This window comes from Dermacentor silvarum, chromosome 1 (genome assembly GCF_013339745.2).
Source record: "Dermacentor silvarum isolate Dsil-2018 chromosome 1, BIME_Dsil_1.4, whole genome shotgun sequence".
Lineage (NCBI taxonomy): Eukaryota > Metazoa > Arthropoda > Arachnida > Ixodida > Ixodidae > Dermacentor > Dermacentor silvarum.
In genome coordinates this window covers 4,331,006-4,351,952 of record NC_051154.1, presented here as the reverse complement: position 1 = coordinate 4,351,952, position 20,947 = coordinate 4,331,006, and the positions used below count along the sequence as shown (strand labels likewise).

Here is a 20,947-nt window from a genome sequence, read left to right as displayed (position 1 = left end):
GACAGTGAAATCTGTTTCATTTATTAGAAGTTTCGTTTAAGGGTCGCAACCCCCAAAAAAGCTGTGCAAGGTGGCTTGCTTCAGCTTGGTGTGGGACTGCTTCACCAAGTACGCATTCATCTTGTTTAAATTGCACAGATGCTCCAAGCAGCCCTCCTTCTGGAAGTACCGCTGGAGAAGTTCTACTGCCTGGGTTGCCTCTGAAGTCAGTGGGGCACTCTGGTGGTCGTCACTGTCCATCTCCTCCTCACTTTCATCACCTGTGCCTTCTTCGACTTCCTTTAGTATGTCAACTAAAGTATCCTCACGGCAGGTGACCACGTCATCATCAACAGCTTCGTACTCATCCATTGTCCCAGTGCCAGAGCCGCACCTCTGGGCCACCAAATCAAAAACAGTGTCTGCTTCAGCATTGTCGGCGTCAGACTCTTCTTGGCTTGCATCCGACCCTTCTTGGCTTGCATCCACTTGCTCAAGGAAGCCCGCGTGACCAAAGCATCGCCGAATGGTTGTAGATGCAACCTCGTCCCATGACTGGGCCAAGATGTGGATGGCAGAAAGGAGGTCTACGGTGTACCCTTTGTTGCTCTCCATATACAGCATCATCCTTCTAAGGATGTGGCGACGGTAAAACACTTTTAAATTTCGAATAACGCCTTGGTCCATTGGCTGGAGCACGGCTGTCACATTGGCAGGGAGGAACTCCAGCCGAATAGAGTTCAGGTCTCGCACTTCACCATGCGCTGGGCAATTGTCCACAATGAACACAACCTTTCTGCCTTTTTTGGTGAACTCTGCATCTCTCTCCCTCAACCAGGTTTCGAAAATTGCCTGGGTCATCCAAGCCTTGGTATTTGCCTCGTAAAATACCGGGAGTCCTTTCACACCTTTAAAAGCCCAGGTCTCTTTGCTTTTCCGATGACAAGAAGCTTCAGTTTTTCGGACCCGTTCATATTGGCTCCCACCAGAACAGTAACGCGGTCCTTGCTGTGTTTTCCTCCTGTACACTTCTCACCTTTCAAGCTGAGAGTCTTGTTGGGAAGAAGTTTATAAAAAAGCGCCATTTCGTCCACGTTGAAGATGTCGCTGGGCTTATAAGTTGAGAGGACGTCTTGGAGCTTCTGCTGCTGCCAGTCGGCGCAAACATTCAGATCTACCGCGGCACTCTCACCTGCTATAGTGCGGAAGACGAGGCCATGGCGCTTTTTGAAACGGCTTAACCAGCCGTCACTGAACTTGAAGTCTTCAATCCCGATTTGGAGTGCGATGTCTCTTGCTTTCTCCTCCAAAATAGGCCCGGTCACTGGAAGGTTGGAGCTTCGCGCGCGCTTAAACCACAGGAAAAGTGCTTTCTCGAGGTCCTCGTGGTCGGCCAGACGCATCCTTTTCCTACCGGGAGTGAAAGCGCCGCTGTTGTAAGCCTTTTGAATCTTTTCGCGATCTTTCAAAATCCTCGAAAGGGTGCACTTCGGCATGCCATGCCTTTTCGCGATAGCCGTCTTGGACTCCTGGGCGCGATCGACGTCTTCGAGAACTTTCATTTTGGCGCTTAAAGTCAGTGCATTATGCGGGCGCTTTTTAGCGGTTCCTTCCATAGTGCACGCGGAGAGTCACGCACGTAGTAAGCGGCGCACCAGACCATCTCGTGCGCACCAACGCTCGATAACACAAAGTGCAAAATGGCGTCAGAATGCAGCTGCCGCGTACCGGATCGAATTGGATTGGATTCTGGACAGCGACGGTAACAAAGTCAGAATGATGGCCGATTTCGGTTTCGTTTATCCGTGTTGCCCACAAAATGGTGTTTCGTTTGTCGAGCGCAACTCAGTACTCATTTTATAGAAAACCAATTACTTTTTTTAAAATTGTTTCGTTTAAGAGACGTTTTCGTTTATGCGAGTTTCGTTTAGCGCGCGTACACTGTACTTTATTTCTCTGCGAAGTCTTAAGACCTGCATACGTAAACAACATTATGCAAATGAATTCGTCATTACCAATGAATAGACTTTTTTCTTTTCCATACCATACCACTAGGCAAGGTTCTAACTGCAATTTCAACTTATGAAAGTATTGCAACCTGTGCAGTGAACGGTTATTTCAGTTTACAGGCGCGAAAGTTAGGATGACTTACGAATATAACTAAGTGTAGCTAGTGGTATTAGGTTGAGTTGTAAATTATCTTACTTATCTCAGTAAGCAGAATGCTTAAATCACATACACACCGAACACTCGGGCAAACACACACATGCGTCCAATAAGTGCATCCGGTCAGGCGGAGGTTTCTGCGCAGCGTACACACTTCTTACATAAACTTTACTTTCACGGTAGAATGATCTCGTAGATCGCGGGCTTTCGGCATGGAGATCACTCAGTCTAGATCTGGATAGGCTGTATAAACCCAGTACTATGAACTGTCATAGGGAGGACCCCAGTAATCTTAAACGGTCGGAACCTAATCGAATATGAAGTGATGTCAGTGTCCTTTTTAAGCGTCCGTTGCAGAATGTCCCCAAAAATATAACATCCGTACAGTCTATAAAACCGTGGTCTATAGTTTCAGCACGTGGACAGAGTCGACAGTTCGTGGACCACAGCACGAAGCAGCCCCCCCCCCCCCCCCCCCCCACGTTTAACCAGGTTTTAACAGGAAGTGTTTCCCAATGCAATTTAAAGAAAAATGTTTAAACTCCAGGAGGTATACACAATTCACGGACCCGCCTAAGTACATCCTGATAAGGCCGATATAAATAATGTGTATGCTACAAAGGATCTGGGAAAATTGAGTCCACCAGTGCAGCAGTAATTGCTTTTCGACTCGCAGTGAAAATGTACTCCAGGCTGAATCTAACTTTACAGAAATGAGTCAACGACCTTCTTGAGAAAGCCCCAAGGAGCATGTGGGACATTTTTGGCATGTGATGACACTACTATATTAGGGGTATAATGAACAAATCGGAGCTGTAAGATTTCACGCAAAATGGATGGTCACTGTCTCGAAAAAAAAAAAAAAACAGGCGAGAAACAATTTGCCTTACGAAGAGATGGACTAATTCTAGACCACCTCGTTCGAGGGGGAGGAACAGATTATCGCGCCGCATCGATTCACAACTCGAGCTCCAAATAAATCTTGCAAATACGCAATACAGTGCCTGAATGCGAAGTCGTGATCACTGCAGTACATGCAGCACATACATGAGACGAGAAACTAAGAACACGTTGCACACTCCAGCACGACTGAACATTGACCAATTCCGCCCTCGCCATGAATTCAATTTACTTCGTATTTTACCAATTTCTTCCGACCAATGACTGTTGCTATTTCTATACTGTGAGAGAGGTACACCTAAATAGCGCATATCTTTTTTTCTATTGAATGCCTGCGTAGTGTGATGGCACTGTGGCCCGTAGTGCAAGCCAAAAACCTTAACTTTTTCAAAGTTAACGCTAGCACCAGAAGCCGCAAACAATTCCTCTATTATTGCAAGAGCAGTCTTTACACTATTTTTATCAGTACAAAAGAAGCCCATGTCGTCTGCATATGCAAGAACCCGAATCTCATTCAACGGCTATTTAAACCCTTGGAAATTTCGGTTTCTTCAGAATGCTCATACAACGTGGCTCTAAATAAAGGCAGAGCAGAAGCGGTGACAAAGGGCATCCTTGACTTACTGATGATAAAAGCCTAATCGGATCGGAGAGAGAACCATTCACTATGAGCCTCATTGAGCCAGTGCCATAACATATTCTGGCACCTTTAAGGAGCTGGGATCTGATATTTATGTGCTCTAGTACAATAAACAGGAACAAGTGATTCACCCTGTCTAACGCCTCAGCCAGATATAGCTGTACCATTGCTACCTGTCCAATCCCCTCAGCTACACACTCTAGCACCGATCTGGGAACATGAATGTTGGTTTGAATGGACCGAGCTCTGATGCCACATGCTTAATGATCACCTACCACAGATTTTATCACGGCTTGTAAACGGTTAGCTAATACCTCTGAAAAAATAAATAGGCCGATATCCGTCCACTTTCTGCAATTTAGTTTCATCATTGCTTTTGGCTATGAAGACAGTGTGCTCTTCGTACACTGTGGCAGGTATGTACCTTACTTCCAAGGCCTCACGGTACACCTGAAGTAATAATGTTGACAAGAGGGAGCGAAAACACTTATAAAATTCGGCAGTAAGGCCATCCGGGCCTTACTGATTATGCTTATGATAATGATTATACAAATGAAAACACTGATATCAATGAGGTAACAGCATACATAGATTCGTTAGCGAAAGACTGTGCTAAACCAGCGCCTCCTAGATATCAGGCCTGTTCATTCTGCTTTATGACATCAGGCTACTTTGGATCGAAATTTCTATTGCCAAGCCCAGTGTGACGAAAGCAGTTACGTCAAAATTGCCGCGGCTTACTCGGGAGCGTGCGCATTAGATTTTATGGCAGTAGGGCAAGGTCACAGATTGGAACGTCAGGGATGCACCGGCTTTGTGCTCTCTAGGACGTGTTGACCAAGCGTCTCGATGCCCTAGCTAGCCCGCGAGGAGTTCATAACTCGAAGGACCACTCAGCGGTGTTCAACTGGACATTAATGCATTCACAACTCATAAGAAGAGCTCATGTGTATTCGGTCACTAAGTTCCACCAGGCTCCCCACTTAAGTGTCACCGCCAATCTACCTAAATACCACAAAAGCAATAAAATCTCACTCATCAATGAGTCTTACTGCAAAACACTTTCTTATAGAAAGAGCCAATCAAAAGCGAAAGTTTAAAAACCTGAGTCAGTAAAAAAAAAAAATACAACACAAAGTTAATATCATCGAGGCTCACTCCCGTGCTACGACTTGAGCCATCGGTGTTGCCTTTGAGAGTCCGCTTTTTTTTTAACATATCCACATGCGGAGGTTAAGTTCATTGCCAGGTGGAGCGCACGCAGAGTAGGCTCCTAACGTACTGTAGAGAACCTGGCTACGTCTTACTTCTTAGCGTGTCTGTATATGATCCCCGACCATTATTTATCATCGCAGAACGCGTGTGTCAGATTTCCAATCTTTCCACATGGACCGTTTTTACTTTGCTTTCCTTGTGAACTCAACAATAAGCGCGCAAGAAAGGGGAAACTTTCTCTAAATCTGCAGCTGTAAGAAGCGCATACACAAGACTCACGACGAATGTGCGTCGCTCAATGGATGTTTGGCTTCTCCGGATATTGTTGACCGTATGTACAAGTGCTTTTCAGCGACGTGCTCCTATTGGTAAGCCAAATGGAGCCAAGTGCTGTGCAAAGCATGACATTTGAGTGCGCGTTACAAGTTCCTGAGAGCACAGTGTTTTTTATGTGCCGTCAGTCTTGAAAACGTTATTGGCGATATTTTTTTTTATCTTCGTCTTCCCCAAAATAGCAGAAAATTAGCAGCATTTCCCTTTCCGCAACAGGGCAGATTTTCCGCTTCCGGTTGCTTCATAGCAGCGCAAGCTTACTCTGTCTGCAGATCATGAAGTTAAGATGTGCCGCAGAGGGAGAAAATGCTGTGCACTTCACCGTCACAGAAGGGCTCGAAAACAGTAAATGCGTTTCGTAGGTGCCTATGACTCCTTTATTTTCTAGAGTGTGCGTGTCTCCTGGAATGCATGTTTTACGGGGTATCAAGTTGTCTGAGCGAACCTCTATAAGGGCTTAATGCGCCTGACACGATGGCAGAACTACGCGGCTCGAAACGTTAATTCTGCGGATCCCCTCGAACAACGTTTCCGTCACAGGTCTTATCCTGGCACGCGTGCTCAGAACTGCTAACCTACCTGCCGAGATGGCAGTATGCTACCTGCACAGTTATGCGCGGCGTGTATGCCCACTATCGCATACAATGCATCCTGCCAATCACGAGAATCTGATCGTTGGGCGTGCCAACTGAATATTGTTACTCTTTAAAATACCTTGACAACAATTTTATATGCTTGAACTAATTCGTTGTATGACACCATTATTATTTTTCTGGTTCAGACACATTCCAAAAATGACGGTTCATTTCGTGCCAAAATACATGGTCACAGGAAACCGTCAAACAGCGCCTTGTTGGAACAGAGGCAGACGAGAAGATTTGTTTTGCAGAAACAGGGTGAGCTAAAGGAGTACGTGTGGTTGAATTGTGACATGCGCATTTGGTAAATAGTAAAGCAGGAAAGCCAGTGCCGCGATCGCGAACAGTTTATAACAATCTTTCCAAACTTGTGTAAATTAAAAGATTTGTAGTATTTAGCATTAGCTAAAGATTGCATTTGGAAATATTTGCCGGTCAATTTACGTGTTCGGACCAGACTGGAATAGCCATAATATACTCCTACATACAACAGCTGAAGTTTATGTTTTTTCAGGGTGATATTTCTCAGTTATATAGGAAAAATGACGTCACTTGAGTTAAATGCCTTTAAGACAGCCACTTTCAAGGCATTGCCTCAGTCGCCGGGATGCGAAACGGGCTCACCTCTGGAAAGCGATCACCTCAGTACCACGGAAGCCGGAGGTGCTGCTGTTGAAAAGGCGGTCCAACTGCGTGCGGAGATCGCGGTGAGCAAGGGCGGCGGAGGCGGCAGCAGGCGCTCACCTTGGCCCGGTACGCATCCGCCTTGTGCACGAAGTCTTCAGCCAGGCTGTTGGACAGGCTGTCGCTGAACTTGTCCCCTTCCACCACCGTGAAGGCTCCCCGGTAGACGCGCTCTGCGCACACTTCAATTACTGCTTCATCTTGCGCCAATAGCCACAAAAGCTTTTCTTTCTGACCCATCGGCTAGCTCAACAGCTCGAGGATGGGTTGCCTAAATTCATTTCAACTTCACATTTCAAAGCACGAGAGGCGATTAAAAATTTCAGGGCACCTGAACGCCTATATCATATTCCGCCAGACAGTAAAGAGTGGCGCAGTATGAAGGCCATCACATATTTTATTGCCGCGGACAGCGAGAGTATTCGCTATATTTTGACGTCAACCGTCTTTATTATCGGTTATAGGGGGTTTCTTTCTAAAACTGCAGGTCACGCAAACATGTTATAATGTTATCGCCTATACCAGGTGTTTTTTCAGTAGCGCCTTCTCTGTGTGTCTCTTCATTGTAGTTGTGCCGTTGCACTAGCTAATTTACTTACGTACCAATTAGCCCAGCAACATGTCTGTGTGCAGAGCGCCTGTGACGTGTTCTGTGTAGCTCTTGTTGTTGGTTGTGCCCTTGCACTACATCATTTCATTACATACCAACTAGCCCCGCAACATGTCATTGTGCAGTATAATAGCACCTATGACCTGTCCATTGTGTCACTTCTTTTTGCCCTTTCGGTACAACATGTCAATAAGCACGCACCAAATCTACCTATAGAGTACTACGCACATGCGAAGATAGTGGGCACACCGCCGCCTCGGCTCGCCCAGCGTCTGAACCCGCCGACTCCCAAGACAGGCATGGTTGGGCTAGAGGAGGAGACGTGCGCCCCACTGCCCACACTAGCGCGCGCACGGTACCACTCACACGCTTTATCACGTGACCTTTAACATTGGGCGCGCATCAAACCACCATCCTTCTCGGCCCACCCAAGCACGCTTCCTCTAGCACACACAGCATACGGGGCGCGATAGGACCACATATTGCACTTGCACTTCATGTGCAATTTCACGGCGACGCTAACGGCAAACATTCATCTGCAATCTGCATATAACTGCTATCGAAAAAAAAAAACATTGTAAATCATGCCCGCACTTTGTTAACAAAAGCTTTGAGACTCGCGCCGCTGGGCGCTTGTTATCCTGGGCATCTATTGTCGGCCGCGAATGGCAGCATGCAAAACAACTGCGATAACGATGGTCGGGATTGTACTGACCGCGGGACGAGAGATAAAAAAGAAAATTATTGTCATGCCGCACATCCTACAGATTAGCCACAATGTCAGAAACAATGGGAAACGAGTCGGTTTCGACAGTGTTGATGTCGCGTTTTCTGCCCCTTTAAAACTGCCCAGTTTGTGCTTGAGATAAAGTGCTGGTATAGAAAATGCCACGTGGATGTGATAAGAAGCAGCGGTAACCATTAGCAACTTGTTTGTAACGTATGATGGGCCGGTATTTTGTAGAGATGCCTTTAATGTCATAATGCGTTTTCGCGCTTATCGCGCTTTGTCAGTGGTCAGAGCGACGGTCCGCTCGCGTTATCAACGTTGATATCGTGAGCGGACCGTCGCTCTGACCACTGACAACGCGCGATAAGCGCGAAAAGGCATTATTTCTTTAAAGGCATCGCTACAAAATAGTGGCCCTGTACACTTTATCCTGTTGGGGAAACAAGTACGTCGGCCAGAAGGGCAGCTGTGGGCGGATACGGGAACACCAGAATACCGCCGGAAAACTTGCCATGACTGATCATATTTCCGCACAATGGGCGCGCTGCGAATGTAAACGCGCGAGTGTGACGTAGCGCGCCCGCCACGTCACGTTGGCGAGACAAGTTCGACGCAGCCAACGCGCTCCGACGTGGCTCCATCCGCACATTGGCCACGCCGACCCACAATGCATTTTCCGCGAAGGCGCCCACGCCAAGGTCCATCTAAATATGTCGCGAAGCTTGTAACGAAAAGCATGCCAAAACCTATCACCGGAGGTATCAGTGAGTGGTGCACGTCGCGACTATAGGTGAGGGGCGAGAAATACTCAAACTAGGAAACCTATGTGAAAAATGTTCGAAAATTTAAAATCTGAATCCTGTCATACGAGCAAATATTCCATTTCAAATAGTTCATTAAATAAATGTTAATTTTGTTTCTATTTCACAATTTATTAGTTCGTTCTTGGTGACCCCTACCAACCAGTGATTCTGGTGCAAGACTTGGCAAGACTGTGCAACCCAGATTACGTCATGCGGAATGGCGTTGCTCACGGTTTCATCCGAGCTTTAACGCGATAGCGTTTTGGGCCCCGTGCCACAGAAAATCCAGCGTCGGCAACCAGCGTGTGAACGTGGGCGGAGGAGAAAATCATCCAACCACATCGACCGCGCAGGCCCTCCACGTGGTGCAAGGTTTTGGTGAACAAAAATTTAATTTCTCACAGTGAATTCCGTCAGAAAAATGGTAAAGTACGACTTTACCATTCGGCGTCGGATTGTAATTTGAATGTACGAGAAAACCTAATTCGGCTACGAGGAAATTCAAACAATTCTACCAGACCTGCGCGCGTCGGGGCAATAGCAAACAATGAATAAAATAATAAAAAAGGTGCTAGGGCCTTCACATTTTAATATAAGACCACTTATATTGCCCCTAGAAAAATGTCTTTCCAGCAATGAATTTCAGCTTAAAAGTGAAGCCGACATTAAGGTAATCGGTGTAAGCTTGGTCTTTGTAAGCTGGCTTTCCCACGTTCAGTGTTGCAGTGAATGAAGCCTACTTGCCGTATGCGAACGATGTGATGCGAATGGGTCCCAATAACGCTATCGCGTTCTACTCTGAAAGGCGAAGCTTAAGCGTCCTCCAAGTTTTTTTTCTCCTTGCATGTTTGTTCAAAGTGTGGCGTGCGCTTCACTTTTTGTGGCCTAGCGCACGGCATTCATGGGCGAAAGTTGTGAGTGCAGGCTTTTTGTTATCGTGCAAGTTCACGCTACGGCATCCGATGCGCTGTCTCTCGTCGTGCCGATAAAGGCAGAACGCTCCGCGAAGAAACGTCGCGCGCTGTGTTCGTTCACTCTTCGTAACACAGGCTCTTAGCGTCCGACGGGAAGCAAAATTTTAAGTCAACTGTTTTCTAAATGATAATGTGGGGCAATGTTGTCTTGTCTGAGAACTGTTGGATATGAATACATGGTGTCGCACGGAATTGCGAATGATTCTGTGAAAAGGTTTCGCATATGCTGCTATACATTACGACTGTGTGCAGACCATAGTGCTTCATCCATTGAAACAAGCTTTGTTTGGTCAATTGAAGCTCCTTTTGAAACCTCTGTGGCATTGTCATTTATTTCCATCTTATTCGCTCACCTTCCTAAGGAACCTACTGGAGCAATTGTCGTCAATAACAGCCTAATTATGATCACATTAAGACATACGCCACTCCTATAGTTCAATGACACGCTGGCGCTTCCGCTGCGGTGAGTCGCTAGCTCGCCTCAGCCTCAAAAGAAAAAAAATGTCACAGTTTCGCCCTAAGGGCGAAGCAATGAATGCGATAGCAACACAGCAATGCCATACGAAGTAAGGTGAGCGGCTTTGGTAGCAATATGAATTGTAGTAAACATGAGCTGATTAAGTAAGCAGGTGTGCTGCTCCGTAAGTAGACCGACATGAAGAGAGAGTCGATGACCTCGAGAAGGCGCCTGTGAAACGGTGGTGTTCATGAGAAGCGCTTCCCGTGGGCAGCGCGTGCGAAGGGACACACCTGTAGCGCTGCACTGCCGATCCGGGCAGCATTGCATGTGTAGCGTGCGTTGGAAAATGTGGCCCGACTATTACTAACTGTGGTGTGAGCGCGCACAAACAAACATGAATAGATCACACTGAATGACTGCAGACAACGACTGTCAAAACGCTGGCAGCAAGCATACGCCGCAGCGGGCGAAGGTACGTGCGGTCTATCGCTTCAACGGAAACTGAGCGGCGAATGCACAGCGCATAAAGGTCAGAGCCGTGTGGAGATAAGAGACGGTGCGAGCGAGCGACGAGCGCGGTTGTTGGCAGAGTAGAAATGCGCCCCCCCCCCCCCCGCTCCCTCCGGCGCTCGCTTCCCGCTTCCTTGCTTGCGCGTGGAAGATTGAGTGCGTTCGCTCTCCCTGACAGCGTGCGTCCCCGCACGCTTCCGCTCGGGCATACGGCGCGCGGCGAAGATTTTATCTATACGGAACCTCACGGCGACGGCGACGGCAGAAATCCGGTGGAAGTGTCGATATAATTGCTATCGCAATAAAAGTAGCGACACTCTCCTCCTCCGCCTTCCCTCCTCCTCGTTTCTCCTCTCTTTCGCGCTCCTTTTTCGACCGTTGCGCCGCCTACACCGCTTGAAACACGTGCACTTGTTTATCTTTCGCCGCTGATCAGATTCGACGATCGCCGACTGTGTTCGCCGCTATCGTCGTGCTCCTCGCCAGTCGGTAGACGCTTCTCGGGCGAAACTGGCGATGGAGCGTGATGGTAAACAAACGCAGCCAGCGCCCGGGGGCTCGACGGTCCACGTGATGCCATTAGGCCAATACCGACGCGGCGTCGGCCTCGGACAGGGTGTGCGAGGAGGCGGCGGCATTCTTCAAAGCGTGACGCTACTTTTTTATATAGGGGTTTTAGGTCAACCTCCTCTTTTTCTCCCCCTCTTTCGCGGAGGCAGCGCATGCGCCACGCTGAATGGCTGCGGCGCGCGATACTACCCCGTCAGGTGACCCTGACGTCACGAAAACGGCGCGAACTTGCTTTCGCGCGCCTTTAGTTTCTCACGCTCGCCATGCGCAGTCCAAGTGGTGGTCGCCCTGCCGCTCCGAACGTGTGTTTCCCAAGTTTTTCCATCCTTTCGTAGGAATCTGAGCTTCGTTCTCAGTGAAAATTCCTTGCTGCTGCGCGTTTCAATGCAGCAGCAGGTCAGAGAAAGGGCAAGCCTTATTTTATATCCCCCGAGGTGAACGGAATGTCGTGCGTCGGAAGCAGTGGCTCCATAACATCGGGAGAAGGGATTTCGCCCCTTCTAAGCACGCCGTTCTTTGCGAGGTGAGTGTTACAGCTTTCCTCACATTTGCGGATGAAGTTGCATGGAGGTTTTAATGCTCTTCGCACAGCCGGGTTCTTCGTTCAGTTCAATACAGAGCACCGATAACTGTGCATGCAGTTTTTTTTTTCTAAGTGAGTCGGCTGAAATGTTCGTTGACTCTTCGAGCCGTGACAAAGCTTTTTGTGTTTTCGCGCGTGCGTTAGTTTTCAAATGTATGTAATTTGTGAGTTGATGCCTGTAACTCCAATTTTGTAGTTGTGTGCATGCGTGTATGTGTGTGTGCATGTTTGTTTATGTGCGTGCGTGTGTGCGTGTATGTGCGTGCGCGTGCGTGTGTGTGTGCGTGTGATCCTTGCGCCTGATACTTGTGAAGCCAAGGAACTCTTTTACTCTTATTGCGTGCTTATTGTATCTTTACAACGTTTCAATACTGCGAGCATTTTTTTTTCTTTACGTATATGTTGCGAAGGCATGAACCGCAATATATAGGTAGATAAGTGGTGCTTCCTTTTAGTTACATGTATAATACAAATGTGCATGCAGTGTGTAAATACAGGCGCGTGCGTAAAGTTCTATGTTGGCTGTTTCGCAAACACAGCACGTATTTTGCACAGTGGCATTGGTACAAAGGCTTTTGGCCCACTCATTTTGGCGAATTCACTTTAAGTGAACTATCACATTTCTTCTTGTTTACCTTCTCTGAGTCTTTTAAGAGCCAAGATTTTGAACCAAATTCTCGTTTATACTCTACGCTGCTTATATTGTATGCACCCAATACACCTCCGCGTTACGGACAACACAAGTGGCGACGTAGAGGCAAACAGCTCAGCCACTGCTTGGTGCTCATTTTTTCGGAGCGCTTCCGCTTGTATTTATCGAAGCGTCCTCAAAAAAAAATGTCACGACGTTCTATCGGAAACATACTTTCGTCATGACAGTTTCACAAGGGATAACTTCCGAATAAACAAGCCGAATAAACAAGCGCCGAATAAACAAGCGCGCGCATTGATTCTAATGCGGCTGCAGAGAGCCACTGGAGGGTTCAGCGCCGCGCCGGCCCGGTGAGGGGAGAAATCCGAGGAGAATTGAGGAGGAAAGCGCGCGCGCGGAGGAGAGGGTCGCTACTTTCTAACATCAAGGGGCTTTAAATCCAGTTCGCTCGCAGCGCCCTCGCACTATTTTTCCACACGCGGCGCCTCAGCGGCAGAGCGCCGTTCGGCCCACTCGACCATTGTCTAGTACACTCTACTCCTGTATTTTTTCACCCACGGCGCCTCAGCGGCAGAGCGCCGTTCGGCCCACTCGACCATTGTCTAGTACACTCTACTCCTGTATTTTTCCACACACGGAGCCTCAGCGGCAGAGCGCCGTTCGGCCCACTTGACCATTGTCTAGTATACTCTACTACACGCGGCGCCTCAGCGGCAGAGCACCGTTCGGCCCACTCGACCATTGTCTAGTACACTCTACTCCTGCATTTTTCCACACGCGGCGCCTCAGCGGCAGAGCACCGTTCGGCCCACTCAACCATTGTCTAGTACACTCTACTTCTGCATTTTTCCACACGCGGCGCCTCAGCGGCAGAGCACCGTTCGGCCCACTCGACCATTGTCTAGTACACTCTACTACTGCATTTTTCCACACGCGGCGCCTCAGCGGCAGAGCACCGTTCGGCCCACTCGACCATTGTCTAGTACACTCTACTCCTGCATTTTTCCACACGCGGCGCCTCAGCGGCAGAGCACCGTTCGGCCCACTCGACCATTGTCTAGTACACTCTACTCCTGTATTTTTCCACACACGGAGCCTCAGCGGCAGTAGAGTGTACTAGACAAGAGCGCCGTTCGGCCCACTCGACCATTGTCTAGTACACTCTACTTGTAGAGTGTACTAGACAATAGTCAAGTGGGCGGAACGGAGCTCTGCCGCTGAGGCGCCGCGTGTGGCTACTAGAGTGTACGTAATTAAGTGCCCCATGTGGTACCACATGGGGCTCTTAATTGTTTCATTATGGTCGTTATGATAGTCCACAGGATAATTGAAAGCAGCCGTTTATAATATACAAGCTGCTGAGTTGAGCGGTCATACATTTGGGATCCAACAGCATTATATACATTTATGTATGAAATATAGGATAAGCGTAACATGTTTTTCTCGGAAATAAGACTCGGGAATAATTTATCTTGTTTACACCCCCAGAAATAAGCCGAAGAACTCAGCCACCTGCTTTTTTCTTTTTCTTTTTTTTTTAATATAAGCAAATTCTACGGTTTCATGTGGCAAAACCACGATATGATTATGAGGCACCCGGTTTAGTTTTCGCCACCTGGGGTTTTATAACGTGCACCTAAATAGAAGTACACGAGTCTTTTTCCATTTCATTCCCATCGAATTCCGCGACCTGGGGCGGTACTCTGTAAGAGTCCAATTATTGGACTGTCCATTTCGGCTGTCACTGATTGGCTGCTGCTTCACGTACAGGAAGGTGCCAGTCAGTCTCTTTCCTGCCCGTGAAGCAGTAGCCAATCAGCGACAGTCGAAATGGACAGTCCACTAATTGGAACAGAATACCCCCCCCCCCCCCCCCTCTGGATTAAACCAGCGACCTCCAGTTTAGCAGCGCAACGCTGTATCCACTATATATGTAGCCACCAATTAGGCTATCGCGCAGGCTTTCTTTTCTTTTTTTTTCTTATTTCAAGTATCGACTGGAAAAAAATTCCACGTACGGCTTGCGGCCAAGGATTAGCATACAGAATGACTAACTAAAACCGTTTTCGGCGCTCGAGGTCCGACTGCAATAAATAACCCCGTACCAATTACTCCGCATTCTGTTACGCGAGAAAGGTGGAAACTTGAATGGAATTTGCGCTGCAGTTTACTCTTTTTTTTAATGTATAACAATGCTTCCCGTAAATCTGACTACAAAGCGCCGGGTGGGGCAGATATGCTTTACTTGTTTGAAGCGGCAAGCAGGAAGGTTACATATGTTGCTTCGTCTGCGTTTCGCAAGACCTACTGATAGAAAACTATATGGGCAACAATACACACGAGAGATACATGCTGCTTGAAGAACGAGAAAAATATTTCTTCTCCAAAGAGAACTGTACAATGACACTGTAGAATGAAAGCCGACACTGCGGCCGCAATCCACGCGCAATCACTGAGCGGCATTAGAAAATAAAATTAAATAAAAAGTGAAAGAAAAGAATTTATTGTTAAGGCATAAATACATGTCATATGCAATTATGAACCCCAATTGAGCGGTCTGAACGCAAATACCAGCGCGCGAAGTAGTACGAATGACCCTGCCGAGCAGTATCGCCAGCAGTTTCCAACGGCGCAACCTTGATGCGACCCAATCCACTTTGACCGCAGCGCCGTCACAGTATTTTTCCACGTCGGGCGCCTCACTGCAAAGCATGCGCCGCCCCAGCCGCTGGTCCCACTCGACCGTATTCTAGTACACTCTAGTCAGGAGCCAATTCAGCGCCGGGCCCGTCGGGGCGCGTCGGAAGCCGCCGGTTACGTTGGCTGCGCCGGTGCGCTCGACTATCATCATCATCAGCCTGCAGGTCGAACGCCTCTCCCTGTACTCATGTAACACTGCCATTACCTCTCCTTATTTTCTTTACCCTCCCCCTCCTTCCTGGAGTGCTTGGCTTCCGTCGGACTCAGCGGATCATCAGCAGGCCTTAGCGGAGCAAACGCTCTTCTATACTGGGCCTTAGTGTTGACCTTAAATAAAGTGTCTTCCTCCTCCTTCTAACTTCATCGCCCCATCTAGTTTTCTGCCATCCTCGACTGCGCTTCCATTCTCTTGGTATCCATTCTGTAACCCTAATGGTCCACCGAGTATCCGTCCTACGCATTACATGGCCTGCCCAGCTCCATTCTCCCCGCTTAATGTCAACTGAAATATCGACTATCCCCGTTTGTTCTCTGATCCACACAGCTCTCTTCCTGTCTCTTAACGTTAGCCCTAACATTTTTCGTTCCATCACTCTTTGCGCAATCCTTAACTTCTTCTTGAGTATCTTTGTGAACCTCCAGGTTTCTGCCCCGTATGTTAGCACCGGTAGAATACAATGATTGTACACTTTTCTTTTCAACGACAATGGTAAGCTCCCAGTCAGGATTTGGCAATGACTGCCGTATGCACTCCAACCCAATTTTGTTCTTCTGTAAATTTCTCTCTCATGATCAGGGTCCCCTGTGAGTAATTGACCTGGATAAACGTACTCCTTTACAGACTCTAGAAACTGACTGGCGATCCTGAATTCTTGTCCGCTTGCCAGGCTATTGAACATTATCTTTGTCTTCTGCATATTCATCTTCAATCCAATTCTTACACTTTCTCGAATAAGGTCCTCAATCATTTGCTGCAATTCGTCTCCATTGTTGATGAATAGGACAATGTCATCTGCAAACCGAAGGTTGTTGAGATATTCGCCGTTCATCCTCACTCCTAAGCCTTCCCAGTCTAAGAGCTTAAATACTTCTTCTAAGCATGCAGTGAATAGCATTGGAGAGATTGTGTCTCCTTGCCTGACCCCTTTCTTGATAGGTATCTTTGTACTTTTTTTCTGGAGAACCAATGCTGCTGTGCAATCCTTGTAGATATTTGCAAAGATATTCACGTATGCCTCCTGTACTCCTTGATTACGCAATGCCTCTGACTCTGGTATCTCTACTGAATTAAATGCTTTTTCATAATTTATGAAAGCCATACAGAGAGGTTCATTGTACTCCGCAGATTTCTCAATTTCCTGAGTGATGACATGAATATGATCCATTGTAGAATATCCCTTCCTGAAGCCAGCCTGTTCTCTTGGTTGGGTGAAGTCAAGTGCTGCCCTGATTCTATTGAAAATTATCTTGGTTATTATTTTATACAATACTGCAAGCAAGCTAATGGGTCTATAATTCTTCCATAATGTCTCCCTTCTTATGGATGAATATAATGTTGGCGTTCTTCCAGGTTTCTGGTACACTTGAATTCATGAGGCATTGCGCATAAAGGGCCCCAAGTTTTCAAGCATGATATCTCCTCCATCTTTGATCAAATCGACTGTTAATCCATCTTCTCCAGCAGCTTTTCGCCTGGTCATACTTTGAAGGCCCTTCTAACTTCATCGCTAATTATAGAAGGAGCCTCTGTATCCTGTTCATCACTACTACGAATGAAAGTAGCTTGGCTGCTCTGGGAACTGTCCAGGTCAGTATAGAATTCTTCCGCTGCTTTTACTATGTCATCGAAATTGCTGATGATATTACCCTGCTTATCTTTCAGTGCATACATTTTGCCTTGTGCTGTGCAAAGTTTTCTTCTCACTGATTTCCTGCTGCGTCCATATTTTACTGTTTCCTCAATCTTTTCCACGTTATAATTTCGGATATCCCTTACTTTCTTTTTATTGAGCAGTTTCGACAGTTCAGCAAATTCTATCTGATCTCTCGAGTTTGACACTTTCATGTTTTGCCGTTTCTTTATTAGGTCCTTTGTTACTTGGGAGAGCTTGCCTACTGGTGGCCTTGGTGCCCTACCTCACACTTCAATTGCTGCTTCTGAGATCAACCTAGTTACGGTTTCATTCATTACCTCTATGTTGTCTTCATCTTCCTGTTCTGAAGCTGCATATTTGTTTGCGAGCACCAACCTGAATTGGTCTGTTTTTACCCTTACTGGGTCTAGGTTGGCCTGTTTATTCTTTACTAATTTTATTCTTTCTCTCTTCAAATTGTGAGAAAACCTAGACCTGACTAAGCTATGGTTATTGCACTTTACCCTACCTAATACTTCTGCATCCTGCACTATAAATGGGATAGGCAGAGTATGAAATATATTTCATTCCTTGTTGCAGTGATCCGAGTAGCGCCAAAGAGGCGACCATCGTCATCGACATCCCTTCCTTCGCCACGCCACCATGGTCGGTGCGATGTAGGGGTGTTTGGTCGTGTTTTAATTGTCAGCAATTTAGCTATTTTTGCTACTGTTTATGCTTATGCTGTGTTGTGGCTGATTCATCAATACAAGAAGACTTTCCAGCCCCATGTGTAATCGTAATTTGTGACTGAAATAGCCAACCTGCACCGTGCTCGCAAATGCCCCGGCGTCTTCTTCGTTTCGTGATGTAAACGTTTCAGCAACTTCTGTGCTAGCTGTGATGCAGTGTCGTGTGAAGTGATAGTAATTTAATATTGGCACTGTCGCTGTTGTAAACTGCACAATGCCCCAGTAGCGAACAGCTATTCAAGACAGCACTGCGCTCAAGTCCTTCTTTCTGGGGTTTTACGTGCCAAAACCAGTCCTGATTATGAGGCACGCCGTAGTGGAGGGCTCCGGATTAATTTTGACCACCTCGGGTTCTTTAATGTGCACTACAACGCAAGCACACGGGCGTTTTTGCATTTCGCCTCCATCGAAATACGGCCGCCGCGGCCGGGATTCGATCCCGCGATCTCGTGCTCAGCAGCGCAACGCCTTAGCTCACTAAGCCACCGCGGCGGGTATGCGCTGAAGTTCTGTCTGTCTCCAAATTATAATAAAAGGTATGTGGTTTTCCCTGATATTTCATGAACATATTTTGTTTGATTTCAGTTTCCTATACCGAATTTTGGAAGGTTGTTATGAGCGCAAAATGTAATGACTTGAAATGTTTTAAAAACGCTCGATTTGCTTACTTACTTGAAATATGCCACGTCATGCGGTTCGCTTGAAGTGGGTATAAAGACGAAGCGTTCAAACACTAGCTTTTGACAGAGATCGCGATGACTTAATTTGTGCGAAATAATGCATGATTATGAACTAATTGTCTGCTCTTTCCTGCTCCGGCTGTACAGGACGAGAGGTCGTGAAAAAATTAGATTATAGTTTAACACCTGCGAGCTTAAATCAATAGGCCTTTTTTGTGTCTTAGTTGTTTAAAACACACACCTGAGTATCGGACGGCAATGCACAGCTAACTACTACTCATTTCCTTTTTCTTTCAGGATACGACGGTCAGAATCTTACAGCAACAAGCTCACAAAAAGAAACACATACATTATAGCTAAGGTGCAACTACAACTAACATCCAAAATGCTGAAGCAGCTTCCTATAACTAGTCGCATTTCTGCTGTTCCCAAGTTTGACTGATTGAATAATGTGATGCAATGCTTCCAATTTGTCACAGTAGCTCCTTTAGCACCCTGTGGCTTCAGCAGCACAGCGCATCAAGAGCATCAATACTCCAGGAAGATCCCATAAATCTATACATAAGGCGACCCGACGTTAATGCAATGAACAGTTGCGGCTCTGAGCATTATAGGCTGGTGTTTCCAGGTTACTATAAATTTATAAGCAGCGTTGAACATGTCTTTATTCAAATACTGTGACCAATTGTGCACAATGTTTCTAGAATGTGTAAAGGGAAAATGTTGGTAGGAGGTGTGAAATAATTGACAGTCATGATGAGGCCTAAAAAAACTGTTCGTAAAAAGCTGGTTGCATGTTGACAAAGTCTACAAACATGCCTCTATTCATTGTAGGTGGCCATTTGTTAGAAAAATGTTACTAGGGTGTCTAAAGAAAGCGCCAGTAAATTGTTAATAGGACGTTTACAGGTAGCCTATGAACGTGCTTCAATTTAATGAACGTTAATAGGAGGTATAAAGAAACGTGTTTCTAGACAGTTAGTAGGAAGTTGACCGAGAGCCTATGAACATGCTTCAGTTTAATGAACGCTAATAGGAGATCTAAAGAAAGGTGTTTCTAGACAGTTAGTAGGAAGTTTACAGACAGCCTATGACCATATTTCTAAATAATCTTGGCGGCAAATTGTTTCTAGTGTGTTTCTAGGCAGTTAGGAAGCCTAAAAACCTTTAGAAAGATTTCTATTGACTGTTGGTAGGTTCTAGTAACAACAGTGTAAAGACGGTCTAAAAATGTTAATATAAATTTTTATAAGGGATTATCCACTTTAAGACACCATCATTGACTTTGCTTCACCTTCATTCACTTTACTCCACCTTAAGTCACCTTACTCCAACTTAGGTGAACTTACTCTAACGTCGACGTGACGTGTGCAATGAGACGCACACTAGGCACACCTTTAGTCAACCGAACCGTGGAGCCGCCGTGGCATCGGGGAAGCGTGCTCGTCTCGCACCCGGAGACCCGGGTTCAATTCTCACCCAGGACCACACGTTCTTTTCAAAGCCATTAATTTACTTTGTTTACAGAAACGTCCCTATGAAATCTGACTGAATCCGAGCATTTTTTACGTGCTTTTAGTCTTTGCGTCGTCCGCCATTTTTGGTACCATTACTTGATCACGCCGGATTTTCTGCCTCATTGGGGATAAAATGCTTTCGCATTATTAAAGCGCGCCCATAATATTCTGTTCCGGGCGGCGACTGCGGCAACAGCGCGTCCACCGGGCCACTTAATGGAGAGCTTTAGCTTTTCCGGTAAACGCAAGCGGTCTGGGCGCGGAGGGGCGGAGGCGTAAACGTCTTCTCAACGCGGTCGTCGTCGTGCTGTTTGCGCGCACACAACTCTGTATGCACAAACGCGTCGTTGCACCTTGTATTGCTTCGTTTTATCTAGATTATATCGCTTCGTCTTATCTAGATTCCCGCAGTGTGCGCGCCTCCTGCTCGCAGCGAGTCGTCGAGCCTGGCCCAGCGGAGGCGTTCCCGCGGCATGGCGGCGAGCGGGCACTAGGGGGCTCAACGGAGTTAGGTACGCGCGACCCCTAGGGCCGAAAGGCACCTAGATCTGTAGTTCCCTTTGGTCCCGCGCAGGTGCGCTGCAGTCAACCGGCTGGAGTCGATGGACAGTCGTGGTGGACGGACGTGTTTCTCCGGGGCTCTATGGCGGCGACGAAAACATAAGTTTTTTGTGCATGCTTTGAGCTTCCTTCTGTTGTTAGCCTTGCTGTTTTTTAGCTTATACATAGTAGGTTGGAAGCGGCAGGGCTATCAGATATTGTTTTTTTTATTTCCGTCTTCGTGTGTGTATCGGGTGTATTTCATTTTTTTAGGACAGTCAGAACGTTATTTCCTGACACGTGTTTCAACACGTGCGACCGCGTCGTACGTTAAGTCTTTTAGTCTTGAAATAGTAGGTTTGGAAGTGTCAACGATATTAGTCATTAGTGTTGTTAGCGTGTGTGTATTTGTATCGAGAATATTGCTTCTGTAGGACAGTCAGAGCGTGGCCACGTGT

At 46.8% G+C, this 20,947-nt stretch overlaps 1 protein-coding gene across 4 annotated transcripts in view; it reads right to left on the bottom strand.

The window, feature by feature from the left end:
• Positions 1–20,947, bottom strand: part of LOC119456179 (atrial natriuretic peptide-converting enzyme) — a 608,985-nt gene that overhangs the window by 244,194 nt on the left and 343,844 nt on the right. For 2 of the 4 annotated variants that reach the window (XM_049660866.1, XM_049660865.1), the window contains exons 4-5: positions 6,616–6,737; positions 6,496–6,560 (exon numbers count right to left, since the gene is read on the bottom strand). In XM_049660866.1, coding sequence (XP_049516823.1) covers positions 6,496–6,560; positions 6,616–6,737 — 187 coding nt within the window. The remainder of the gene's footprint in view (positions 1–6,495; positions 6,561–6,615; positions 6,738–20,947) is intronic. The other 2 variants (XM_049660868.1, XM_037717807.2) reach the window with 1 other exon arrangement.